Source organism: Eimeria necatrix, genomic scaffold (genome assembly GCF_000499385.1).
Source record: "Eimeria necatrix Houghton genomic scaffold, Enh_scaff80, whole genome shotgun sequence".
Lineage (NCBI taxonomy): Eukaryota > Apicomplexa > Conoidasida > Eucoccidiorida > Eimeriidae > Eimeria > Eimeria necatrix.
This window is the reverse complement of record NW_013654619.1, coordinates 1-26,726: the sequence shown is the minus strand read 5'-3', so window position 1 is coordinate 26,726 and position 26,726 is coordinate 1. Positions and strand designations below refer to the sequence as shown.

The 26,726-nt window shown below is 49.7% G+C and overlaps 5 protein-coding genes across 5 annotated transcripts; 4 read left to right on the top strand and 1 right to left on the bottom strand.

The window, feature by feature from the left end:
• Nucleotides 1-2,869: 2,869 nt before the first annotated feature.
• ENH_00077440 (M16 family peptidase, putative) lies at nt 2,870-4,897 on the top strand (the record flags this gene model as incomplete). Its single annotated transcript, XM_013583027.1, has 5 exons — nt 2,870-3,361; nt 3,470-3,617; nt 3,795-3,985; nt 4,177-4,438; nt 4,593-4,897. 5 exons carry the CDS (start codon nt 2,870-2,872, stop codon nt 4,895-4,897), a joined length of 1,398 nt encoding a protein of 465 aa, XP_013438481.1.
• Nucleotides 4,898-5,609: 712 nt separating this feature from the next.
• Nucleotides 5,610-11,108, top strand: ENH_00077430 (hypothetical protein; the record flags this gene model as incomplete). Its single annotated transcript, XM_013583026.1, has 9 exons — nt 5,610-6,263; nt 6,415-6,794; nt 6,980-7,439; nt 7,686-8,339; nt 8,491-8,686; nt 8,816-8,995; nt 9,342-9,577; nt 9,706-10,692; nt 10,848-11,108. 9 exons carry the CDS (start codon nt 5,610-5,612, stop codon nt 11,106-11,108), a joined length of 4,008 nt encoding a protein of 1,335 aa, XP_013438480.1.
• A 2,579-nt stretch (nt 11,109-13,687) lies between these two features.
• ENH_00077420 (hypothetical protein, conserved) lies at nt 13,688-14,613 on the bottom strand (the record flags this gene model as incomplete). Its single annotated transcript, XM_013583025.1, has 2 exons — nt 13,688-13,853; nt 14,129-14,613. The coding sequence occupies 2 exons, from the start codon at nt 14,611-14,613 to the stop codon at nt 13,688-13,690; spliced, it is 651 nt and encodes a 216-aa protein (XP_013438479.1).
• A 355-nt stretch (nt 14,614-14,968) lies between these two features.
• Nucleotides 14,969-19,127, top strand: ENH_00077410 (hypothetical protein, conserved; the record flags this gene model as incomplete). The annotated part of the gene is made up of 8 exons (XM_013583024.1): nt 14,969-16,643; nt 16,764-17,036; nt 17,202-17,290; nt 17,651-17,977; nt 18,148-18,284; nt 18,429-18,594; nt 18,875-18,970; nt 19,071-19,127. 8 exons carry the CDS (start codon nt 14,969-14,971, stop codon nt 19,125-19,127), a joined length of 2,820 nt encoding a protein of 939 aa, XP_013438478.1.
• A 5,720-nt stretch (nt 19,128-24,847) lies between these two features.
• ENH_00077400 (hypothetical protein, conserved) lies at nt 24,848-25,870 on the top strand (the record flags this gene model as incomplete). The annotated part of the gene is made up of 2 exons (XM_013583023.1): nt 24,848-24,962; nt 25,512-25,870. 2 exons carry the CDS (start codon nt 24,848-24,850, stop codon nt 25,868-25,870), a joined length of 474 nt encoding a protein of 157 aa, XP_013438477.1.
• Nucleotides 25,871-26,726: the final 856 nt, after the last annotated feature.

The following is a 26,726-nucleotide window of genomic DNA, read 5'->3' as shown; positions in this document are numbered from 1 at the left end:
GCGGGCATGGCAGCCCTTTTGGTCAGCTGTTCTGCTGCTCAGCAGAAACTAAACAAGCATTTGTAATGTCTGAAGCGACACGGATGAGCCTTATGAATGAGCCACACGTGCGGATCTTTCAGCGGGGACCCAAATCCCGCACTGCACAAAGTTGCCTTGCCGTTGCACGCCTTAGATAGAAAGAAAAACCTTAGTTAAAAGACCCCCAACCAGTTCTCCGGGTAAACTGTTTCTTTTTTGACGTTGAGACTTCTCACGTCTTGAGCGGAAACACCTTCACTTTTGAGAATTTCCCAGCAGCTGCTGGCAAGCATTGGTAGCCTGACAAACGGCCTCGCACGCCCGTCATTTGGGAGCCAGACTAGACAGTATGACAGAAAAACTCGGAGGCTATAAAAAATAGCTTAAAGACACTGCAGCTGTCGCTTTAAGACCCTGTCCAAGCCGTGGACCGTTGAAGATTGCCTCAATATGCAACAACGAGCAACAGCCATGCCGACGAACACACTTACCGAGCAGCGGAGTGGTGAAACTGGATAGCATTATGCAAATGTGCATCATATACCCACTTGATACTTGGCTAAGCCATTATTGTAAGTAGATGGCACAAACGGCGTGTATTTCATTCGTATCTTTGAAGACAAGCGGAACTGCTCTGGCGTCATCGAGACGAGCTGTGTTCGGTGCAGGGTGGGCTCTTTGCTCAGCGTTGAGCTACTTCCTGAGCTTCCTTGTACTTTGATTGCACAGTTTCTTCGGATTCCAACGCTGACAGATTGAAGACATGCGGGTATTGTTTTAAGGACAGCACGCATGCTGCGACGGCCCCGCAGGCTCCATGAGCCTCTGCATGCCTTGCCGTCCTGCAATGGGATTGACCCTTATATCTCCCACGGTTACATTTGTAACGCCACAGACACAAGATATTGGTATTCTTGTCAGCCAACCCGTACCCTCACTTGCGTGAGGTTACGTCAAGTGACTGTGGGGTAGACAGGGGAGGGAGACACAGTAAGGAGAGTAGCAAGCTCTCTCGTCTCCTCTACAAACCTACATGGATCCGGATGTTAAAAGTCAGCAAGCGACACTTTGTTTCTTTTTCTTTATTGGGCGGCTTTATCCCGTGGCCGTTCAAAGTGAATCTATGGGTCAAGCACACTTGCCTGAAGTGTTAAACTAGTTGAGCCATTGCCACCAGTGTATGTCTCACAGAAGTATAGTCCCTGTGGTACTGCGGTAGCTGTTTGCCCTGCTCATTGGGTGCTGTCGCCTGGCTTGTGTGCGGTCGTTCTAGCCTGACGCGGGTCTCGTGCTCCAGCTTCTGGACATATAGAACCTGGGAACAATTCAGCCGTACACTTGAGAGGAAAGGAAAATATAAGTAAACAGGCTCTGCGCAAGACATCAGCAGAGTGGCCAGAACACAAGGAAGTTGTAAAGATGGTTCCTGGCCTCCGAGCCGCCGCTGTGGCGGTTTTGTTCAGCTTCATTGGGGAGTCGTCTGCAATGATGAGGAAGCAGCCGGCTGCCCAAGCGGCCTCGCTTTCTCCTGGTCCCCTATGCAGCGCATCAAGTCAAAGCCATACACGTAATCTCACGCTCACCCCTTTGGCCTTCGTAGGAGGGGTCAAAGTCTTTCCAACCCAACAGACACAGGTACGCCTAATACGTGCAAGGCCTGCTATTTCTCTGGTTTTATAGGGCTTGAGTTGCTGTTTTGTGATAGCGTTTGCCACGCTAAAATAATGTAAAGAGTTGAACGCTAACGTTCTGCCGCTGTCGCAGTGCTGCGTAACAGATGAGGGATAGGCCGCCTGAAGGACATGCGCCCAGTTCAGTTACCTCCCGGTCTCTTGTAGCTCGTGTCGCTCCAGGCGCACAAGTAAGGAGTCTATACGTGCAGTAGAATTGTGAGAAGTGAAGTGACGTGCTTAGGATACAATGTGACTGGTACAAGTAAACGAGGTTGGAGCTGGCTGCGCGGCGTGATGTGCATTTATTGTGGACTTGCATGATCCCATATAATGGTCATATCTTCTTCCGCGGTATTCCCGTTCGATAAGGATGTTGATCCGCGCTATGTGGAACTACGAGGGTCATAACGGCTCATGCTGTTTGCCTCGAGCGATCGGCCGGAAATAATATATAAAATCCTCCTTTCATCTGCCTCCCCTCCGATAGTGTTCCCGCCCCGCGTGCACAGCGGGTGACAACCAGTGCTAGTAAAGTTCCGCATACGGATGAATTCGGAGGCGGAAAGACATGACAGAAAATGCTCCAGAGGTATGTCTGCCTCGTGGGAACCTACGAGTCTGCATGGACCGTCGAGTATATTCGGCCCTTACTCTCATGGGGGATAAGTGTCGAAGGAGCCGCTCCACTCTCTGCTCCATTTGAGCAGAGTACAAACTGCGATATTGCAGCGGGATATGATGCAGCAGATGCAACACATGGCAGCTGCCCTTTAGTCATCAGCATCACACAAACGAACCGGTGCATCATCTCGCGCCGGCGCGGGGTCTCTTCACTGGAAGCCCCTGTCGGATCCTGAATTCAAAGAAGTCAGCTGGACAGCGCAGTGATGCTAAAGCAGGGGAGCTGTACGCTTCACACATCCAGCAGATATGCCCCAACAAGAAGGAGTGATGCACTACGTTTTGGTTGGCCGTTGCTGCATTTTTGGTGCAGCCCGGTTCTTTTTCCATCTCTTGTGGCGAATGACGTTCTTCATGCCTAACTTGAAGGCGCGTTTTTGGTGTTAGTTTTGTGATAATCCTTGCGAATGCGGATTCTGCTTTGTCCTTGACAGGCGCTGACATGAGCAGCTGTCATCTCATTGCTATCATGCGCTGGTTCTGTGCAGCGGCTTATGGGGAGACAGACAGCGACTGCACCTAGGGGCCGTGTGTCAGAGCGCATATCGCGTGCACTGGCATCCATGGAAAAGGCCTTTAGTGAGGCTGGCGGCGGGCGAACAGGCCTTAGAGGGAGCGTGCCAAGAAGCGATCGTAAGGGAAAGAGACCCGCTGATGCAAAACAGAGAGCGCTTGGAGTTGGACGTGAAATCTTGGAAGGATTTGACGAGGACGAAGATGAAGATGACGATGAAGACGAGGGGGACGAGGAACTCGATGCCGGCTTAGAAGATGATGATGAAGAGGATGATGCGGCAGATGCCGACGAAGAGTATGATCCGATTGCACCTAGAGGACCCTTGGAGAATAACAATTATGGGGAAGTCTGGCTGCCCATACAAGCTCGCCCTCGTCGCAACCGCAGAGATCGCGCGACACGTCGGCTTGTTCAAGAGAACGTTGTGAAGCCTTCTAGTCTGATCTATCCCCTATTCGTGCACGACGAAGTAAGCCTTCACGGGAAACGCTAAGCACTGAGAGTGAAGGCTCTGCCCGTTGTGAAATGCCTTCTAGACATATCCGAATTACCGCTCACTTGATGTGGTTTGCATCAGGAACGCAGCGTTCCGATTCCGTCGCTGCCAGGCCACCGCCGGCTAAGCCCCGAAGATGTGCTAAAAGAGGTTGAAGAAGCCCGGCGCTATGGCATAAACGCATTCATGCTCTTTCCCAAGGTGGATGATGATCTCAAAAGCCCCTTGGGTATGCAGGATTTTACGCAGAGAAGGCAGATGCGTTGCTACAGAAGAATTGATTGATCATGCTATTTTTGCGGTGGCGCAAAATACAGTGGGGATTTGCGGCTGGGGTTGGGCAATGAGTTCAGGGGATTGCTGCATCTGATTAGTGGGTATTTGACTTTTGCATAATTTTTCTCAGGAGAAGAAAGCAACAACCCGGATGGGCTGATGCCCCGCACCATCATGTCTATCAAAGAAGCCTTTCCCGATGTTCTGGTTCTGGCTGACGTTGCACTAGACCCCTACAGTACTTCGGGCCATGATGGGATCGTCGATGAGGAGACAGGAGTTGTGCTGAATGACATGACAGTGTATCAAATATGCAAGCAGGTCAGTTCTGGCATGAGTGTTAGCCCGCACTTTCTTGAGCGGATTTTGTGATGAAATTAAAGAAGTGTTGCTCTCCCACTTGCAGAGTGAGAGCTACTTGCGCATAAGTTTGTGCACATAAATCCTCTGGTCCACACTGCTGGGTGCTTTCATGGTTTCCGCTTTCGGTGTGCGCTTTTTCCTTGCTCCAGTCCGTCAACTTGGCTAGAGCTGGAGCGGACATGGTCTGCCCTAGCGAAATGATGGATGGTCGGGTGACGGCAATCCGTGAAGCGCTGGATATGGAGGGCTGTGTTGATACCTCAGTGTTGTCGTACGCATGCAAGTACGCGTCGTCTCTCTATGGGCCATTTAGGGATGCTGTTGGCTCTCCGCTAAAAGGAACTGGAGACAAGAAGACCTACCAGATGGACGTATCCAACGCTTTGGAAGCAGAGCGCGAGGCCGAACTTGGTACGTGTCTTCGCTGCGCTTTTTGTTGGGACGACTGCTTTTATTTGGCCAGTAGAAAAACAAAGGGTAAAATTTGCTGCTGGGTTTTAAAGTTTTATCGCAGTGTGAACGAAGTTTCTCGGTTTTTGGGGTTGCGGGTGTTCCTGAGGTGCAGATGTGCAGGAAGGGGCTGATATGTTGATGGTGAAGCCGGGGTCGTCGTACCTGGACGTCCTTCGACGTGTCCGCCAGAAGACAAACGTGCCTCTCGCTGTTTACCAGGTGTCTGGAGAGTACGCAATGATCAAAGCGGCAGCGGAGAAAGGGTGGATAGACGAGAAGGCCGTCGTCCTGGAGACACTAAAGGGATTCCGGAGGGCCGGCGCAGACGCAATAGCCACTTACTACGCCAAAGATGTCGCCAGATGGCTGGAAGATGACTGCAGGAGCAGTCGCAGTTTCACCGAGCCTTGCTATTAAGTATTCACAGAATCCTGGTTGGTAGAGTGGTGCCACGTCCGGGAGTCGTCAAGAAGTGGGAATCAACATGGAGTTAGCGACCTGCCGCAGACTAAAAGGGGAGCTGCCACTCTCTTCGGCTCCCGAGGTGCTTCCGCTGCCAGGTTGAAAGGAACTCATCTGCTTGGAGAAGCGACATGTCCTGGGCGATATGGCAGTGCAGTGCGCTGCTGCTCAGGCTTCAGAAAGGGCCAAGAAGAAGATTGGTCAACAGGAGTATCAGCAATAATAGGGGAAGGCCGAGCGGGCGGTCTCGCTACCATATCTAGCGCTCCGTTATTTAGAGCGCAAATGGCATTGGGCATAGGGCGGCTAAAAACAAAAGGAATTTGACGGCCTGCAAAATTATTCCGAGGGACTGCTCACGTGCTCTGGCGGCCATTTGCCGAGCTGAGCTTTGTGGCAGCCCAAGCAAACTCGCGTGTTTTAAAAGAAATATTTCATGTTCCATAAGGCGTCTGTTAGCTGCTTTTTGACTTTGTTGTGCGGCGCGATTCCATCGCGTGGTGCTAACTTTTCCCATAAAATATATGCGGCGCGGAAGCAGGCGGCATAGTATCACTTAGCAGACCAAGCATCCCTAGCGGAACATCGTACACAACTTAGAACCAGCATAGATGAAGAACAGTGCTGCGTGAGGCACTTTTATAGTTTTGCGATTATTTGCGCGCAGATGTTCCGGCTGTTGACGTCTGCCACGGCGCCGAGGGCCCGGCCGGCTATACAACTACCGCCACCGGGTGGTGGCTGCAGTACATGGAAAGAACAGAAGCATGCACAGTTTTTAACAAGTCGTAACCCAAAGTGTCATCGCTTATGCGCGGCAAATAGGTATTTTGATGGAGATTCCACAAGTCAGGAAAATTCCCAAACAGCTTCCCCGAGTATCACAAAAGGAAGCGGGGCGACGCCTTTGTTTTCGTCTACGCCCTTACCTCTTCACCCATACTTGCAGCGGCGGATTTTGGATTCCGGATTGGAAGTATATATGCTGCCCCATGCTCACCCAGAAGGCAGCTTAGAGATTCACTTAGAAATGCATGCTGGCAGCACAGCAGAAGATGAAACTGAGCAGGGAATGGCTCACCTTTGCGAGCACCTCGTTTTTATGGGCAACCGAAAAAGGGGAGAAGTCCTGTCTCTACAGGGCGAGGCTAACGCCTTCACAGACTTCCATCACACGGTCTATTTCGCCAGCTGGAGAGGGGGAAGCAGTGCGCAAATTCAGAAGCCACACGGCATAGACTGGGAAAGGGCTGAGGGTAGCCACGCCTGGAGTCTGCGCCGGCTGAGAGCCGCACTGGAAATGATGCGAGAAGTCCTCACGGTACTTTAGGATTCTACTGTTGCGGTGTACACTTGATGCGCCTCAGGGGTAGTCCTAAAAGTTAGACTGTTTTTCATCCCTTCTACCTTTTGGTGCTCCAGACTCTGCCTTTAAATTCCTCCGTTGTGTGGGTTTTTCATTCTGCCCTCAGGCCCCCACGCAGTTCACAGTAGAACGGCTTCTTAAGGAGAAGGCTGCAGTCCTTTCAGAGTCGTCCCTAGTGAACACAATTTTGTACAGGAAGGAACAGGCTCAACTGTCCAAACTTCACAGTGATACTATTCTTCCCTCCCGTTTTCCTATCGGGGACATGCAGCTTCTCCGCAGCTGGACTGTTGACCAGGTGCGGAAGTTCTTCGCACGCTTTTACCGCCCAGAGAACGCCACACTTTTTATTGTGGGCGATGTTGCACCGCGAGTGGCCTTCCAGTATGTAGATGACCTCCTTGGAGCCCTTCGAGGAGACAAGGCTGGGGTTGAAGAATGGTGTGCAATCCGCGACCAGTGGCAACAAACAACGGCAAAGAGAGAGTGAGCATCCTGAAAAGTTTGGAGGCGTGCGTGCCATGTTAAGCATCCTGCCCCTTTCCACATACGAAATATTGTTGAGAAAACGCAAAACAGTGCTTTTAGTTTTTAACATCACTGGAAAATATCATATTGTATTTTTACATCGCCATTGGCGTTTGTTGCGGTGTGCGGCGATACTTTTGCAGTTCGGTCTTCTTCCCTCCTTTGACCCATTCTTGGATCAGGGGTGACAGAACTGCTAGTTCTGGGGCTTGTTCGGAAGTAACTGATACCAAAATAGAGGTGCCAAATGTAGATTTGAAGGCTCAAGAGAAAACATCGGCATCCCTTAGACGCTCTCTAAGGTCCCGCTTGCATGTATGGCAGCATCCTTTGCTGCAGCACTTCTCGCTGCTCTTCCTCCGGAAGCTCCCGATAGCGCCGCTGCGTACTGCGGAAGATTTCTTCCGCCTTCTCTCCCGGAAGCTTGCCCTGCAGGCCCTCGCCGTAAGACTGACGGAGCGATGTCGGAGAGCGGACGACACATGGATGCGTGTTGAAGTTGCAGACACTGAGTCAGTTAAAGAGGGGTGCCGCATTGTTAGTGTTGAAGCCGAGGCTGATCAAGGCCGCTGGCGTGATGCTGTGCGCGTTGCCATCGAAGAGGTACGCGATTCTTCTCGCTTTATTGAGGAGCGCAGACCGCACGGTTGACCCCTAGACAGTTGATCGAAGCATTCATTCTCTTTTGACTGGGGCTTTCTCGGTTGGTATGCTCTTACTGTGAAATTTCAACTTCAGTGATAGTTATGCTTTTCTATCTTCTCATGGGCGATAAAGGTGAATACTTCCAGGATCCAGGAGCTAGGGTTATGTTCAGTGTTAGACTTGCTGAAATCGTGGGCCGTTCAGGTACGCCAGATGGCGGAGCATGGACTGAGTATGGCGGAATTGGCGAGTCTGTTGGACTCATATAGGGTAAATCTCGACAGAATGCATATGCAGTCGCTCTCGTCTGCTGACATGCTACGGCTGCTCATGGACTGCGCTGCCTGTGGGCACTCTGTAGTTCATCTTGAGGACGAGCGTGAGCTTGCACTGTTCCTCGCCAGAGGCGGCGTGTGGGAATCACCTCAATCAGGCCCTGGCGGGAAGAGTGCAGGGACGGACAATCCAGACCCGAGGGGAATGAGCAAACTGCTTGATCTTGTAAATGCAGAAACACGAAACATGTTGAAATGGATGAGTGAACCTATTGATAGGGATGGAAAACACGCAGGACCTGACGCCATCTGCACTTTCCTTGCACAAGCGGGAAGCCAACGTAGCGACTGTAACCCCCCAAGGAGGCGCGTGCCTTCCACACAGCTGCAAGGCCATATCGAGTCGGAGCAGCTAGGAGTAGCAGAAATCGCGCCGGAAGCCCCTGCCTCGCCCCATGCAGTTGATGAGACGACTGCCAGCAGTGCTTGCAAGGGGAAACTTGCAATTCCTGAGGAATCAATTCTTAGGGAAATATGCGACGCCATGACCTGTCCGATCAATTTCCACAGGGAGGGGGTTCAGGTAAGCTCTGCGTACAAAGGCTTTTCAATTTCGTAGGCTCTGGGAGAAGCAACGTTTAGAAGCAGCGTTTACAACGAAACTCCGCCCCACTTACTGGATTTTGATTTTGAAGAAGGGCTATAGGCTCTTTCATTTCTGCCCTGATATACAGGCGCCGAAATACTTGTTGACGAACGAGCAATCGATGGAGCTGGAGCAAAGGGCGGGAAGAGAAATTCCAATGTCACGGAAGCTGGACGAGGCTGGGCCAGACGCGCGGGTCCTGAAGTATGCAAATGGCATTAAGCTTACTGTAAAGCCGCTGGCTGAAGAACGCGGGTCCGCGCTGATCCGCGTGCTGATTCCTGGTACGTGTTGTGACCTGGTACTATGGATGGGTTACATTTACATATTTGCCAACAAATGTTGGTCGATAATTATTTTTGTTTTCGCTTCCAGTAGAGTGCTGGTGAAAGCTTGGTTTTATTCGCTCACAGGAGGCAGGCTGGCTTCTGCGCTAAACTTCTCGAAGAGCGTCGCAGACAGCGGAAGTCCTGAATCTTTGAGGAAACACAGCGCAGCAATGGTCGTCGGTGCCGCTACAATGATGGAGGGAGGGGCTTTGGGTCCGTATACGCGTCAGCAGATTGAAACGTTCTGTCAGGAAAGGCTTATAGGTCCGTTCCAAGGCAACGTTCACACTGAATGCTGCTGTGCAGGAAGTTGCGACATATTCACTTCGAATACCGTTTGTGCAGGGGGTCCCTCTTGTAAAGTACCACGTTCTTATTGTTAGAGTAGGATTCAGGCTTCTGCGTTGCTGGCGACTCCGAACGAGCAAAGAAGCTAATACTCAGCATGTGATTGACCGCGTTGCTTTTTGCACACACAAATTTGGACCTGTCGCAATTGTCTTTGGTCGTGCCGGTCGGTCTTTTCTGAGGCTATTGACCAGATTCAGTGTGCACTAGCTTTTCCTGGCTGGCGATTTGTGCCTTTATTTATTTGAACTGGATGCCGCAGGAGTCAGCATAGAGTGCTTGGACGAGTTCCTTGCCATTGATATCAGCACACCGGCCTTTGCGTCTAGAGATGCCGGCGTAGGAAAAGCTGACAAGTCTGGCAAGATCTCTACCCTTGAAAGCGCCATGCAGCTTCTGCACCTGATTTTCACTGCATTTCGCTTCGAAGATTCAGCCTTTCGGCGCGCGAAGCATCGCGTCCTCATGGATTACCACGCCTACACTCGAGATCTGGTGGTGCGCAACTGCCTGTAGTTCTTTGCTTTACATGATTAGGTCACAGTCTGTAACCTGTTACTTCAGCCTGCCGCGCAAAGCTGTAATTTGTGGCAACGGGAGCTAAGTCCTTTGTGAACTTTTTTCAGGGTTATTCTCTGGGAGAGCTGATATTCAGCATGACTGGACGTGATCCTCGCTTTGATGCATTTAATTCTGGCGTAACTTCAAGCCTTGACTTGCATTTCGTGGAGAAGGAAATACGCTTTCTCATTGAAAGACAGCTAGCTCGCGGCGAGGTTGAAGTGACGGTCGCCGGTGATGTGGACTCGGCTCACGTTGCGAAATTGGCAGGGAAGTATTTGGGCACAATTGTACCAAAGCAGATAAATGAAGCGGAACTACAGTGGGCAGGGCGTCCTACGGAGCCCAGCCAAATCTCGTTGTACTCCCCTTACTATAATCTTCAAGTAGCGGCAGCACATGGCGGGGTGCAGAAATCCAGTCTGCCGCCAAACACAGGTGACAGCCTTTCATCTGGTAATTGGGCGAAGGCCTGGGGTAGGCGGCTGCACGTCTTTGTGCGGGATAGCGAGACGCGTGCTGTGGTGCATATTGGAGGCTTCGCGTGTAATCGATGGGGCCGGAACCCTGATGGCTCGTGGATATGGGAGCATATGGATGCCGTAGAACGCAAGAACGACTCCACACCGAGCAGCATGGAGGAAACAACACCGGAAGTTCACCAGCAAAGGGTAGACTTAGCCGCCAGTGAGCACAGGAAGCATCCAGCCTTCCCTCGTGTGGCTCTCTGGATCTTGCAAGAGCTAGTAACCAAGCGTCTTTTCTCGATCCTGCGAGAGGAACAGAGATTAACATATGAAGCGGCGTTCGACGTGATGTCATTTGACATTCTTCGTGGGGGTATTTTCATTATTACAGTCCACACTCAACCAGAAGAAGCGGAACGGGTCCTTGAAGCAACGCATGTAGCGCTGCAGCAGCTAAAAACCGTTCGTCCCCTACTGCAGTCACAGCTCGAAGGGGCTAAGCAGCAAGTACTTATGAGGCATGAGCACGATCGCAAATACGCGCGGTACTGGCTCGATCTTCTTGGCGGCCTACAGCTAAGTGATGTGAGCAAGCACACAGATGAATGCCTGAGAAGTTCGAAAGCGGCGGCCCAGAAAGTTTCTGCTAAGGACCGTGCTCTCGTGCACCTTCAACATGGTAACGCTACGCGGCACAATATGTTACATGTAGGGCGATTTCGTTATTTCTGTGCATGCAGGTTCCTCGAAAGACCGGTTCATACTTTGCAGATTTTGAGCGTATTGTCAACAGCATAACTCTCCAGGACATCCATTCGCTGTTGCTGTCGCTTGGTATGCGTCGGGAAAGCATGTGGGAAGCTATTGGTGTCTCAGGTCCCGTTCCACCAGCTGCTCTTTCTCGACCTCCCAAGCATGCAATAAATGGCCCATCCGTAACGCCTTCGAAGACGCGGCTTCGTGCCTCGGGCAGTGGAGACCTTTCCATTGCTCCAACATAGGACAAGATCGTTGGTTATCGCGTAACTAGAAGTGCTGCTTCTATGCGCTGGGAGGGGCGTCTTGCTTCACCAAATGGGAGGAATTGCATGAGGCCGGATGACGTGCAGTGGGGATTTTTCGTAAAGACCCCTTCTGGAGAGCGAGTCCCTGCTACGCTGTGCCTCTAGACAGCGCAGCATCACAATTTTTTAATGTTGGTGCAGAAATACTCTGCCAATCGCTGAATGAGATGACAGACAATTCCTTCTTTTAGGCTTAAAGGACTGTCAACCATCTCAAGCACGCGTTCAAAGATGCTTAAGCATTTAACCAGCGAGCATCTGATCTTGCCAGTATCAATTTTTCTTTGTGAAAAATTCTTGCAGCTTATTACGCTTGCGACGTAGTAAGCTTTGTTTACGTGTGTGAAGGGTATTGCAACTCAGATATTTGCGTACCTTTCCACATAAATTTGCGCGTTGCATATGCAGTTTGGATGCCGCACTGACAAAGGCTGTTGGACAGGCTTTTCGTGGGTTGACAGAAGCTACCCACATGCTTTCCCCCCTGTTCCTGACATTCTCTTCGTACAGTTGAGGTAGCTGTGCGGAGCTAGCATTCTAAAATGCTTTGGTATGGGTGAAAAGCTCCATTCGCAAGAAACAAGTAAAATGCTTTTGAATGTGTAAAGAGCTCTATTCGCAAGACACAAGAAGTATAGCTATCATGTTGGCGGTTCACATGCGTTTCAGTTGTCAAAAGATGGTAAGGGCAGGCTTTCGGAAACCGAAGCAGAGGGTAACGGCTTTTCGCGATGTCGCGGTGGTGGTCCACTTGGGCCAGTGGCTGCTCCCCTACCCAAGGGGTAAGGCATAGGCAAACCGCTGGAAGGCCTTTGCAATCCCCTAGTCGTTTCAGTGGGAAGGCGTCCCCGCACACTAACACCCGCTGCGCCCCCCCCAGCGACTGTGGGGCCTTCTATTGGTGGGTGCAGGCACAACATGAGTGGCCGCTTCTGCAGTACTTGAGTGGATGCCGCAGCTTACGTGCAGGCACATTGCTCGTCTGCAATCTTTGAATTTTCGCTGGTACTACAACAGTAGCTCGCCAAACGGCCCCTGTATAGTCTCCTGTAAGCGTTCAATAAGAAATGGTTCCCAGGCGAGGGATTGAATTAGGCTTGCCCGGGCGCCTCTCTACTTCGACCGGCAGTACGAGCTTGATACCTTGTGGAATTTCCTGCATGCAGCTAGGACGCTACATCTTAGACGTAAGCTGCATCATCTGCAGAGTACCCACCTCAGCGAGTCGAAAGTGCCAGTCTAAGGGAGTCTTTTGAACACTTATCTGTTGGACTTTGCCCTAATCTGCGTACTCGGCTTGGCCTATTCACTCACTAACCTTCAGGACCTTGTTCGCAATCACTCTGCAGCGCCATAACATGCAAACTAGACAAATGCCCAATGCCAAATGCCTCCAGGAATGCGAATTAAACTCGTACCGTGCTGAGAAATCCTCTGCTGTCACGGTGGTAGGAACGTGAGGTAGCAGTATTGAGTATGAGACAGCTGCAAAATTGTACTTATGAAGCCAGGAGCGACGCCAGTGGAAAGATTCCTTGCCTTTCGTTGAGGAAACGACATGAGCCTCCGCTTCCTGCACGTCGCCCTCGAGTTCGATAGGTGGAGGATAGGCTTTGACTTGTGGAGCTAACATCAGAAAGACGACCAACGGTGCAAGCGCCAACGAAAACCAGACCCCATTCCCCAACCATGATGGTCGCATTTAAATTGAAGCCACAAGCCGGCTCTTCTGAGCTTTTTCCTGATATTTCTTTAGCTAGAAAGCCGTGAAATTCATATATGATGTGCACCTCTCTGCACTGCACTGCTGATCAGCACTTCACTTGTGCCGTTCAAGTAATGCGTTTCTGGTTCTGTTTGTCTCGAAAATGGGGAGCTTTTCGATTGATCTCAGTCACTGTTGGAATTCACGAATCATATGTAATGAAATTTCGCTTGTGTAAGACCGGCGGACGCTTGGTCATCAAGAAACAGAAAAATGACGGCCGGCTGCGCTGATGGAGTGTATGTACACCCCTAACCACTCATCAGCTCGAGTTCCATGCATCATGGTGCTGATCAGCTATCATCTAGTCTCGTACCTATCTGGTCTCGCCTCTAAATCAGCAAATCGTTGATTTGCGCTCTTTTTTCTGGCCATTACAATGCTCCTAAATCCAAAAAATGCAAGATGAAGCTGCGAAGTTCGTAACTTCCGAAAACGCTATGCACCAACCTGAACCCGAGAATACCCCCAAGAACACCCCAATTCCGGCAAACGCACACGGCATTGCGCCTGCATGCCCTCTTTATGCGTATTGTTTTGCGAGAACACGGGCTGGGCTTCTAGCTTGAAGCCACTGACTTCTGCAGAAGCCAACACTCACAAAGTGTGAAGAGGCAACGAAACACAGTGTTACGTGGGCCAGTTTGCAGTGCCACGCACTTCGCTAAGTTGAAGCTCTGAAGTGTGAGCCTAATTCGCGTTGGCAGTACGGCTGGCCACACCAAAGGGTCCACCACAAGCTTCACAAACTTCAGTACAACGCAATGGGTAGCTCTCCAGGGAAATATGGGCTCGTCGGAGGCAGTTGGCCTGCAATTTGCTTCGCCAGAACTCCGCTTTGGTAAAGCTGCACCAATGTGTCGTGAGAACCAAGGCAAACGCCATCAAGAAATAGGAACGGGCATCGGGTCTTCTTCCTGAACAGACAGGAGTGGAAAACAGCCTATGTTTGAATTTAACACGAACGTCATCAGCACTGCAATGCATAGCTGTCTGCAGCTTTTCCACAGGCTAGCATTAATTAAAGAGACTCCACGGCACCTCCCACAACAAGATTTGTTTCCCGCCACCCAGCATCGGCTGTGGCCACGGCGACAACTTTCACAGTTTATTCTTTGGTCCGTGGCTGTTCAGGCGGTTCATAAGTGCGAGTGCTGAACTGGCTTTATGTAATGCGAAACGACAACCTTACCCATGAGTTAGCGCGAATCCCAGTATAGCCGGATGGGTGGTGACGTCGATTGCCATGAGAGGCACACTCTGGAGCTGTGTCAGCATTTTGACAACGTTCATGGATGCGAGAGATTTAGGCCTATCTACTGTGCCTTCCATGAACAACACGACTCTGTTCTGCTTCAGCAGAGGTAATAAGTGGGCATCCACGCTCTCTCTCTCTTCATTATACGCTGCTGTGCTGCGCTCCACCAGACGTTTATACACTGGGTCTTCCGGTCCTCCACAGGCCTTTAGAAGAGCTTCAAATGTAGCAAACTGCGGCAAGTTGCTGCTTGAAGATGAGGATTCGGCGGTAGCATCTGAAACAACCGTGCGTGACTGAGGCACTGAGGTCACGGTACTCTGCGGAGCATTAGTCCGTGTCGCCAGGCAAAAAACTAGCTTTTTATTGTAGCCCTTTGGATTTATGAGGGGTCGAACGGCGCGAAAGATGTGAGCCATTTTGAGGGCTGAATGCCGAAGGGGCTCGAGAGGGACACACGAATTCTTCTCCGATGGAACAGCCAGCCTCTTTGGCTGTTATAAACAGCTCACAACAAACAATTCCGTCAAAGAGAAGGCACTGTGGGGAGAAGGGAGACACACGGTGGTGATTTTCTGGAGGAGCATTTTTCGCTGCATGCGCTTCTGTAGGAGTAATGAGACCAGCCCTCCCCATAAAGATAGGCAGAAATTACCAGATCGGCCTCTGTTTTCCCACTTTATTTTACAGGGAAATTTAGTGACTTTCAGCTGAATACTGATTTCTGGGTATACTCTGGTGACCAAGCCACTACTGCCCTTATTTCCCTAGACAATGCAAGCTCCAGCCGCAAGCTCGTGCCGTGCGGTGAAAATCAGGTCCCCTTATACGTTTTCATTTGCAGGAGCTGATTCGAGGCCAAACATTATTAGCCGTCTTGAACTCTACAGGCGTTCTTTGTCCGCGCTTTTGGCGCTAAAGGAGAAGCAGCCTCCAACAGACAGCGGAGCTCGAACAGCTTGCCACTCTTCTACTCAGAAAGCTGCCCCGCAATTGCTTGATACTCGGTTGATTTGGCGATCACGGAATGTTGCTATCGGCAGCTTTCACTGGAGGTGCCTGCGCAGTGCTCGAGGGTTTGCAACGAAACGTAAGAGGCTGGATGAATATGACTCTTATGAAGCAACAGTCGACCCCAGGAAGGTCCCTGCCGATTTCTGCAGGGTGCCGATACACTTCCAGTCTGCAGGAGAGCTAAAAGACACCGTAACAATGGCTGGGCGCATGCGTCTAACCAACCCAAACTTCTGGATGCGGTGCAGTTCCGCTCTAAAAGACCATTCTAGGGCTTTCCGTGCACGAGAACTCGTCGCCATTCTTAATGCATACGGGAAAGCAGGTTACAGGGATGTTTGTCTGTTCAATTGTTTCTCCCAACTCGTCGCTCTGCAGGCGCATGACTGCCGCGCGTCAGACCTGGCAGTCGCTCTGCAGGCTTTTGCGAGACTTAACATCCACAACAGGCCGTTTTTTGACCTCCTAGCACTGCAGTGCATACGGAAGATGGAGGAGTTGGGCCCACGAGGGATCGCCATTGCGGCGGCTGCTTATGGGGGTGTTCAGCATCCCCATCCCTTGCTTTTCAGCAGACTCTGTGAGCACACGAAGGCAAAGATTGAGACATTTTGCAACACAGACCTCGTTCAAGTACTGTGGGCTTGTTCACGTGTCTCGTATCGGCACTTGGAGATGCTTAACCGCTGCGCAGATCAACTGATTTCTCGGTTGGCCACTTGCACTGTCGCAGAGATACTCTCAGCAGCACAGGCGTTTGCATCTTTGGGTTTCTACAGAGCTGACTTAGTGGGAAGCTTTTCGTCATTTTTAAAATCCAAAATATGTTGCGTCCCAGTTCGCAGCCTTCCGCTGCTTCTGGAGGCATTCACGTCATTCGACCGGCTTGCGAGGGCGCAATCGGCCGAACACAGAAAGTCTCTGTCAACGCATCAGAAGGGGACAGCTGATTCCACGTCCGACAACGCTGATCTGTACAGAACGGCACTTCCAGCAATAGCTAGGGCTGCTATATGTTTTTCTTTGAGCGAGTTAGCTTCGGTGGATTCGGCTCTGCATTCAGTAGGCCTTAGGCATGATCTCTTGACGCGCGCGTTGCAGCAAGTGCTGCAACAGCAAGGCCCGTACTTAACCCCTGGGGAGTGCGTAGATATTTTGGTGCAAGTGGCCTCGCGAGGGGGGACCGGGGACAATGTCGCTGCAGCTGTAGCCATTAGGGGCCTTCTTTCCTCTCCTGAGAAAGTATGCAGCCTCCCCGACGCGTCAATCTTACAGATATTCAGGTCTCTGGAGAAGTTACGGTGCTCGGATTCCCTTGCTGTCCTTGCTTGCATCAGTTTTGTGAATTCCGGCTCAGGATGCAAACGGTGTCATCTTAGAGGCGCTGAGCTGCTGGTCGCTCAACGCATTTTGCTGCAGTACTTCTCCTCTGCGGGTAACTATTCCTTTTATGTTAAAACTTGCTGCATGCATTTCTGTACGCCCCAGAAGCTGCACGCACGGCAAACGTCTCTTCCCAGGTTCTGATCAGTGTTATTTCCGCTTGTTTCTGCAGAAGCTTTTGTAAATTCCTATTGCAAGGGCCGTTTCTTAGGTGCTTCGGGGAAAGCTGAGGCCGACAGTACATCCCAGGCACCTGTGTCTTCATTTAGCCCTTCTTCCGGGCAAAATGATGCTCTGCAGAAGGAGGCAGCTGATCTGTACGCCTCAATTTTGGGTTATGCAAAAACTGCTTCGGCTGATGCATTAGTTCTGGCGGTTTGTCGCTACAGCGCGGACCCTGGTGTCGGCCTGTGGCTTGAGCTGCTAATGGAAGGACGCCTAAAAAGTCAGTTGCCTTTTCATACGGCAAAATTTGGAAGGACGTCGAACTGCTTTTTGCCGATACCGATACGCTATACGACGAATACCTGAAGTGTGGGAATCGAAGCAAGGATTTGAGTGGCGGGCTGACCCGTTGCTTTTTGTTGGTGTGTGGTGTGAGTTTCTACAGCAGCAGACCCCGAGTTGCTGCCTGCGCTTCTGGTGGAGCTGGCACGATTGCAGAAGGAACGAGAGGCTCTAGAGGAAGCCGGTGACGCTGTGAGAATTATTTTTCACATCCTTCGTTTTAAACCTGCTGCCAATGAGTGTTCTTTCTCCGTAGATGCTGCAAGGGGTGCAAAACGAGAACTCAAGTTCCATGATAACCAGGAAGGGAACTGGTCTCGTGGTCTTGGGTTTACTCGTACCCCGAGATTTATTGTGGCGGGGAACAGCTTCCATCTGTCGCCGCTTTAATGCTGAGTTGCCGCTTCCACAGGAATACATTACGTGTGGTTCGTTAACAAAGGGAACTAAAGCAGCCGTATGCAGAAATTTTGCACCGTTAAATCATCCTTGGAATCTAGGATGGGGCGAAGCATACAGGAAATAGCTGCTGGCACTTGTTTGTCTTTACAGGCGTCGTTTGAATCATGGAATTCTGCAGGCGTCTACGCCGGCTCCCACTTTCCTCCACTTCCTTCATCAAATCAGCTGTCGCAGTGTTTCTGTCAGGTTGCTCGCCTTCTTATGGAATCGCCTTTAGGTGAAATGGCGGGAGATGCTGAACACCAATTGCCGTTGTCTGGGCTACCTATGGAAGCGCAGAAAGTGGCCCTCTATCGACGGCTTTCCGTGGCTGCAGCAGGCAGCGCGGCAAAAGCTGTGCGCTCTCATCCGCAACCTGAGATCGCACGGCGCTATATTCGGAAACTCTCTGATATGGTGTGCTTGAGGCTTGCAAAGGTGTGTTGAGCTTTTGTGACGCACTGCTTTTTCTCCTTTTAGATACTATACAGAAACACAGGGACCGTAGTTCCTATTCAGACTTTGTGGTTGATGACCTGCCCCTAGTGAAAATGGCCGCAAAAAGCGACTCCTCCACAGTGATATTGCCATGTTTTTGGCCTTTACAGGATAATTTTCGAGGAGAAGCTGTTGATACTGCAGGCTCTTGCCGTGCCCACCACTTGCGACAGGAGGCAAAGTGTTTGGCGCGGATGCTGCAGACTTTCGTGACTCTAGCGGCAAATGTCCCGGTGGAGCTGCTACGGTGGGGCTTCTACATTTTCTGTCCCATAAAAAGTATTTTGCGTTTTGCAGATTTTGTTTTGAGAGAAATGAAGGAAGGTTTTACGTCCGAAATTTCGCATCAGCGCAAAGAGTTTCACTCGCGTCTCTGTGTTTTGCCGTGCAGCGAGCTCGCCCCTCGCCTGAAGTTCATGGAAGGGAAAGATATCTTGTTAGTTCTGCGATTAATTTCCCAGCAACCCGCTGAATGTGCCTTTCGTCATCACCTTGCATGCGCCGTCGACTTACGTTTTCGGGACCTGAAGAGTTGGAGGAAACTGAATGAGCTCCGTGTAAGGTTCACGCTGTGGCACGTCCGTTCGTGAGGCACACCGATCCCCTTTCAGGCGTGAGTAGGATTGCGGGTATTCAAGTACGTGGTTAAGATTTGTTTTTTCGTTCCTCCTATAGTTTCCGTCATGGAGTGACATACAGACGGGCTGAACTCTGTGGGGGCGTCTCAATGCAGTTGTGCGACTTTGGAGAAAATTACTCCCTCCGCATAAGCGACAGCGCTGTTGGAACACACTTGGTTTCGTCAGAACTGTTTTATATAGTATTTGTACCATGCAGGAGCTCTGTGTTGCTCTGAAACTGGAAGTGGATGATGACATCGCTGAACAAGAGGCTGACGTTTCTCGGTACCAGTCAGCAGAAGAAGATGGAGAGGTAAGCCTGCGAAGAGGCACTCAGGCACTCAGTTTGCTCAAAGAGTTGTGAAGCATCGCCAAGTTACGATTTGTTTGCCTGATCTTTGTCATGGCCGTAGGAATACATACCAACTTTAGCTGATGCCATGTGCGAATTGCAAGACGACGCTTCATGAGACACGGCCTGCAGCACTTTTCGCCATCAAGGATGAAGATTTGACACTGGATGGTGGAGTGTGCTGGCTGCTGGTATTACGCCACGCAAACAACTTTGTCAGTTCCGTACAACTGCACTCCTCTACTCAGAAGAGTGGAGTGCACGCGCATCAGCTTGCGATCTAGTGGGTCGATGCGTTGGCTAGGATGACTACAATAGAGTGGCCGCAGTCGCTCCGAGGGCGGAGCCAAGTTTACATATCGCATTCCAGGGACTGGACACGACCCTTCATAAGAATGAATGCTCAGCTCTACAGTTTTTGAATATGTGAATAATTGAGGGTCAGTTACTCTGACTACGGCGTATTACTTGGGTGCGCTGTTTCTACTTATCTTTATTCGTCCATAGGGCTGCAGTCAGCTCAAGTGCTCTTTATTTATCTGCATCTTCCATGCTTAGAACACGTGACATGCATACTGTTTTCTCTCGGCTATGTCGGTGGAAATTAACGCGAATTGAGATGCAGTCCCTTTGTGGGTTATCTCCCAGTGTCACGATGTAGCCCCTCGAGTTCCGGGCCTTCCGTCTCCTCATATGCTATTTAGGGCCAGCGCCTCACGCCTGCCCACCGCGTTGTAAACTTTACCTGTACTAATCGCTTGCTCGTTCTTCACGGTGACTACTTATATCGAATGTACAACACTATAGGGAGCCCTCTCGACGTGGTGTGTTCGAACAGCATCACTGTTGAAGGGGCGTATAAACGTTATTGAACACCATTCATGTTACTTGCGAAGGAGTTCGAAAAGACATTTTTTTTGAGAAAATGAGACTGAACTGGTGGAGAGGCTGGTTCCCCAGCGGGTTGCGTCCCTTTAAGCAATGTTGCCAAGGCCAGAATGAGGCTCATAGTTCAGAGCATCGTTTGTGCGTAGCCTTCTAGCTAACAAAATCTAACCTTTGTAAATGAGTCTTAATCCCCCTTCGACAGCACATCGGGCCATACAAAGGGACGGAGGGGAAAAATTTATATGAGTGGCCGTTGGGCGTCTATTTCGTTCCACTGGGGAGGGGTTCTAACGTTGTCTTCTAGAGAGCCGCAGCGCACTACTTAATTGTTGTGTTTCGGCATGCTCGGAATTTAAAAAGTTCATTTGAAATGACAGTTACTCCATAAGAACTTTATTCCATTAATTTTGAGACCCCCTGCAGACGTCATATTTTGAGACGCAGCTGCGGTTGCCAGCAGAACCTGTTCTCCCCACACCAGTCCCAGTTCCAAATAGTTCGGAAAAAACTCTCAAAACAAACCGTTAAACCATAAACACATGCACATATCTTAGCGGCTGCTGGTTCGGCCGAAGTGCATAGCTCATCGAATCTCCTCTTTTCCGAGATTTTCCGCCTGTAGGGACGGGGAGATAGTTGGGGCAGTCCCCAGTCCCCATAGGAAAGTAATACTCAGTTGAGCTAGGAAAGACACCCATGAACTTGCTTTATTTGTGTCCAAAAGTTGACCTTTCAAACAGTTTGCAAAAAATTGCATGTCTACTCGTATTGTCTGCAATTGCTCTGTAAAACATTCATTGAGATCACTCAACACCCGCAGCAGCTTGCAGCATCGGTGTTCACGGACATTTACAAATCGCCAACAAGTTATTCGTTTACTTCGCTACAGATAAATCTAATGATTCTGTGCATTTTATAACGGCAGGATTCTTCGGTCTTGCTACGTCCCGAGGGTGTCAACATGAAAGGCACACCGTAAATATTCTGCGGTTCGATTGTACCCGATTGTGCAGAACACACCGTGAGTATCATAACTGTCACGAAGCACGCTGAATATTTTGAATAAAATTTCGTTGTTTGAGCACTCATTTTGTGGCCTGATCCCTGTCGTTCAAGGTCCTTGTCTCCTGGTTTGGCCTGTTTACGAGTTGCAAGGCGATAATGGTGCCTGGGACAGCATGATGCAGAACAATCCCCACTGTTCGGTGTAAGAGTTGAGTAGCTTCTTAAGTAACAATTCTTTGCAGCCAGTGATATTATGGCCATGCTCTGCGCTTGTTGCGTGCTGTATACCAACTGTCGTTACTGTTGGCCTTGAGACGGCACTTCTCTCGGCACTGCAGTGCAGTGATGTCCACGGTCCGGACATGCATCGCTCAGCCAAAAAGCTTCGAAATAGCCCTCGCCTATCTAGTTTCTGAAAAAAGTGTCACCAAGCTTCTCTTTAAATTTTCTTGTCTTGTTTTCTATTCCTCTGCTTTCTTCCTCAAGATGATCCGCAGCTCAATAGTCGCGACATCTACTGTCGCAGTCCTCTTCGCAGTGTCAACAAGTAAATGCCTTCCGGTTGAAGCTGAAATGCAGTTCAATCATAGCACGCCTCTTGACGGAGAAAATATTGCCGTTCAAGACCTTAAACTATCAGAAGAACTGAGGAGCCGCCCGCAACAGACTCCTTCACCCCTGACGAGACTTGGCATCATATTCGTAGCAATGGCTCTAGGCTTTGCTGCTATTCTATGCTACGCGTCATTCAAAAGTCACTTAAGAGGTACAACAAATGCCATTACAGGCAGAAGGCTAGCAACCCGGGGATCAATTTCGTGTCCTGTGAGTCGGACCTCATTACAGAGCACGATTGATGTTCCCGTAGATGCGCTAGATGCGCATCTAAAGTTCGATGGTGTCGACACAAGCAGAGGGTTTTTTTTCTTGCATATGCTCTGCCTCAACAGTTTCATGGGCTTGCGCTGCGACCTGTCAAAGGCAATCACTTGTCACTGCCATGTGCTTTGAAGGCGCGATTTAAAATTCTGGTTGAACATATGTCAATCGAAGGTAATATGCTTGTGTTGCAAACTGAAGCGGATGCTTCCCAGGTGTTTCGCATTCACTAACAGACACTTACGGCTAGAACAAAACGGAGTATAGGTCTTCAAAGCCTGAATGCTACTCCAGGCTACTCGCATCTTTACGGGAAATAAGGGACAATATACAGGACAGAATGATAGTGCTGTAAAAGGTCAAGTGACGTGATTAGAATAAGCGTGGGCTTATGGATAAAAGGCGGTCCATGGCAAGGTCCAAGCACCCACGCTAGAAAAGTGCACAGAGATAGATGCAGGTTTGTACACTGAAACCAAAACGAGCCTTTAACAAGCAGCTAGCCTCCATGTACCACATGCGTTGATCTGTTTAGCGATGCCTCAGATGCCCATTGTTGCGTAAGGGAATACATTTTGCACCTGCTGGAAATGCATACCCAACCGCTGAGTCATATGCTAATGGCGCGCTACAGAGCTCTTCAGAATTCTGCATTTCAAGAATGTACGTAAATATACACTGGTGAAAGGCGCCGTGCTTATCCGAAATTGGAGCAGGTTCTTTAAAACTTTCTAAAAGAAGCTCGGAAAAGGCAGAGCTGCAGCGCCGATGTAACTCGCCTGATCCACCGTTTATTAGTAGTGGAGCAATTTCGCATGGGTCCACTGCACAAGCATTTAGTGGATATGGGACTACAATAATGCTGGCGAAGATGAAAGCACCGAATAGAAATACAGTAAACCATACACTTTGGCATGGAGAATTCGGTGTATTTTGAGTAGAGATGTTAACCGAACGCAGACTTCTGGAAGTAGAAGAATCCATAGACTAATCTAACAATCGCACCGAGAGATAATTCGAAATGGAGGCGGCCAGTTCCATAGTACGTATCACACTGACAGAAGTCCTCTGCGTTGCAAACGATTTTTTACAGGAAGTAAGCAAGAGATGCGCACAGCTTCTAGGCAAGGTTTTAATATCTTATTAGTAACAGTGCGTGGAGTGATCAAGCGAAGAACCAGTTTCATTAATCTGTTTGATGGTGCAAGAAGTGTATGATGACTGGACAGGAAACGCGCTCGGCAGCCAACGCAGCTACGAAATCAAGGGAGTAGAAATTTATTAAAACTACTATGTGACAGATATTGCTAGCGGATCTTGAAGAGTGGTTTTAGGCGACGAGCTGGAAACATTGTGGTGAGGATCCACATCTAAAGTATGAAAATCACGATGTAAAAAGTACTGCATTTCTGTTAACCTATTTTGCATGCTTTGACACGGTGTTACGATTTGAAATAGATATAGCGCGACAGGTTTAAAGGTCGGTGCTTTTAGGGTTTCACACCTTTCTTAAATGCCAGTACAGAATGTAAATAGTGTTATGCCAGCGCTGTACACGAAGATAGGACATGAACGCAGTGTGCATCTCTTTTAGTGTAGGGCGTGGCCTGTAGAAGTAGTAAGCATGAGCATCTGGAGAGTGCCAGCGGCGAGTAAACAATTTTCTCCAGACTGTGAGTGGAATACTCGCACGAGTAACCAAATGTTTTTTTTGCTTCTGAGCTTAAACAAACAAGGCCGTGCCTACGGCTGCCTACAACCTCGCATTCACTGATGCCTTCAGTAGAGTCGTGCATGAAATTGCAGGCTTCCCTAGATCTCCTGGCGATATCTGCTAGAAACATGGATGCCAGTTTCCCTTACCAATGATTGCATGTGGAAAGAAAAGAAGTAACAAGTCTCCCCTTATTCTTTGCATGAGCTACACAGATCGTACGGTTTGCATTTAATTTAACTTTAGGATTCCGTGCTTGAATAGGAAGGGCGAGTGACGCTCATCTGCAAAATCATGCTACTCAACCACGTCGGCGGCGCAGTATACAGGGGGAATTCAAGTGCGCGAACTATGCATGTGTCTTGGGCATGAGACGGTCTTAATGATGCAGTATACAGGATGAACTCAAATGCACGAGCTATGCTATTTTCTTTGCGTTTGGTAAAAGGCAAACGCCGGCAGGAAGTATGTGTATGCAATTGGCAGGTGCAGCGTAAAGAAAACCGTTTCCTCAGGAGCCTGAAGGTTTATCGGCGAAACAAGACGCATGTATTGGGCTGCTTAGCAATTTTGCAAGCGAACGGTGGCGAACTAGGTGAAAAAGAGCCTGCCTGAAGCGAATCCAATTTTAATCAAGGGCACTATTGAGAAAGTACCATATGGAGAAAGCTGGTGAGCAGAGCACTGCGCTGTTTACGTAGTTCTAATGCCTTAATATGCGTGCATCCACCAATCAGAGACAGCTGGTTCTCGAAAAATTTAGTATGTGCTCTGGAGGCTTTTACGTAGACAAGGGAACTAATGCATGCGTTAAGTGTGTTAAAGGTGTGGCAACTACCTTCCGTGCTCTCATCATCCGAGCAGTTATTGCTCAAGGATACAGTGTCAGCAATATAATGGCTGAACAAACGACTTTAGACTAGGCATTTGAAAATAATGTGGCGCTTGGTCAGCAACGGACGTTCGTAAAGGGAACAAGCACAGCAGATAAAAATATCAGATGAGCGGACTGTCCAAGTGAGGCAGCCCAGCAGTGCGTATCTGCTTGGCGGCGCTACAGCGGAGTAACGACAACAAATACACAGATGGTGAGATGAACAGGCGCTAATGGCGTCTGATTTTGCAGCTGTGAGGTAAATGTGGCCAAGTGAACAGCCGCTGGCCGGTTGAGAAGTGAAGTAATCATATCGCCATCCACTTTACAAGCATACCTGGGGTACTGCGGAGCCTGCACGGAAATTACCGGAATTGATTTGAAACCTATCTTTATGTGTGAATCTCTTGCAAATACAAGATGGGCCGAGCAGTTGTGCTGCCGAACACGGCGAGGCACATGTACGGGCCTTGCGCGAATGCCTGTGAACGATGTAGAGTTGCACGTACCTTGGATGAACTACTGCAAGATAACAGCGAAAGAGCACACGACTTTGCCGGCAAGCACGGGTGGCTTATCATGCTGCAAACCAGGTCTGTTGATGCGTTTGGCAGTGTTGCGAATACGTAATCAGGGTTTGAGAGCGAACATGGTGGATTTGTAGGGTGCTGGTCTAGCAGGGAATCCGTTTCATAGACGTATGTGGGGGTTGAAACGAACCACGCTAGCTTTTTGCAACTTTGGCCTTCATACAGCTCTGCTAATTCTAGATGGCACGTTTGCCAAGGCAAAAATAAAGTTCCTTCTGTGCACTCCACACGCGAAGTCAGCATGTCACGATTCACAGGCAAGGCATTTGAATTGCTAACTGCATGCATCTAGTTACAGTTAGACTAAACGTCTTAAGGAGGTATGTGTCGGTTGCCAATGATGACAGGGGTGGGCTATTCGTCGCAAAGCAGCATACTAGCACTCCGCTTTTGTGACCCTAGCACGGTCTACTTGGCAAAGCTCATACGAAGTGGAAAGAATGCTCTGAGGAATGCGGCGATCCTGTGTCTACTGATATGCATCGTGCCGATGTGACGAACCAGGTGCGCCGTGTGGCGTGCTGGGATTGAAGTTGCTACCGACACAGTGAGTGCTTTTGGCGGATTGCACCGACGTTAGCTTAAGCAGGAGCCAAAACGGGGCGACTGCACGCTCGATGATGAAGATAGGAAACCAACGTCACGCGTATTCAAGAAGGGCAAACAAGTGCGTTGCGACTGGGCTTCCAGCGACGGCATCGTTGTTGCAAAGTGAAGTTAATTTCCTGACGGTGATTATGGAAGCATTAGAGGATGCCGTGACACAATGCGCATTTTGCTCGCACATTGCTAACGTGAGCTTTTCTGGAAGCGTTACGCGTGTTTTTGTCGTGATCGAACGCCAGCAAGCTGACTTTACAAAAGCATTGCGTTCGACCAGGCAACTCTCAGTTCTGTTTGGTATAACGTAAATTTTGACAAAATGTTGCATGAGCCAGTCACACTCGTACTCTGAACAACTTGATTGCCTCGATGCTGCTGGTTGGTATTCTGACATGACGGACCAGGTGTTAATTTGCTTAAACGCTTCATTACTTGATAGTGATATTTCTGAGAGTGAATTATGCGGCTTCAACAGATACACGTTTCTACGCAAAGGATCTACACCGGTTGTGCCTGTGGAAAATCCCTGCAGCAAGAACATGTGATAAAAAAACATTCTACACTAGGGTGCCAAGGAATCAAGGAACCCACACCAACGCAGATTGTACGAAAGCGTTTGTCGTAACATTTGAACCGCAATAAATTACAAACAGCAGCTCGCCAACCACACAGCTTTAAGCGAAACTACCGACAGGCCACCTGCGCAATGATGCGTGAAAACGTGTCTTAGGCGTAGGCGCTGGCAGAGCCCTTAAGGCAAACCATAGTCCGATTTCGAAGGTCAGGGTGCGGGACGTCTGTGTGAGCATCTGCTGATCCGAGGCGTCTTGCGCGTCGAAGATGGGGCGAATATGTTCGTATGCAAGTGCGCGGATTGTGTGGGATGAGCTTAATGCTTTTCAGAATGTAGGTGTGGAGTGCAGGTTTTGGCACGACTGTGGTGTTAGGAGTGAAACGGCGTACTAGCATCCGCTATGCGTGTTGATGAGGACGTTTTGGTCGGTTCTCAGTGGCGATGGGACGCAGAAAAATGGGTGTGCGGAATACGAGGGCCGCGCGTGGAGTGAACGGTGGCATGCTGATGCGCCGCTTCAGGTGCGGTGTTTGAAGTGTCGGCAGTGCAGTTGGTGCTAGCATATGACGTGCATTTGGCTGTTTGTGCGG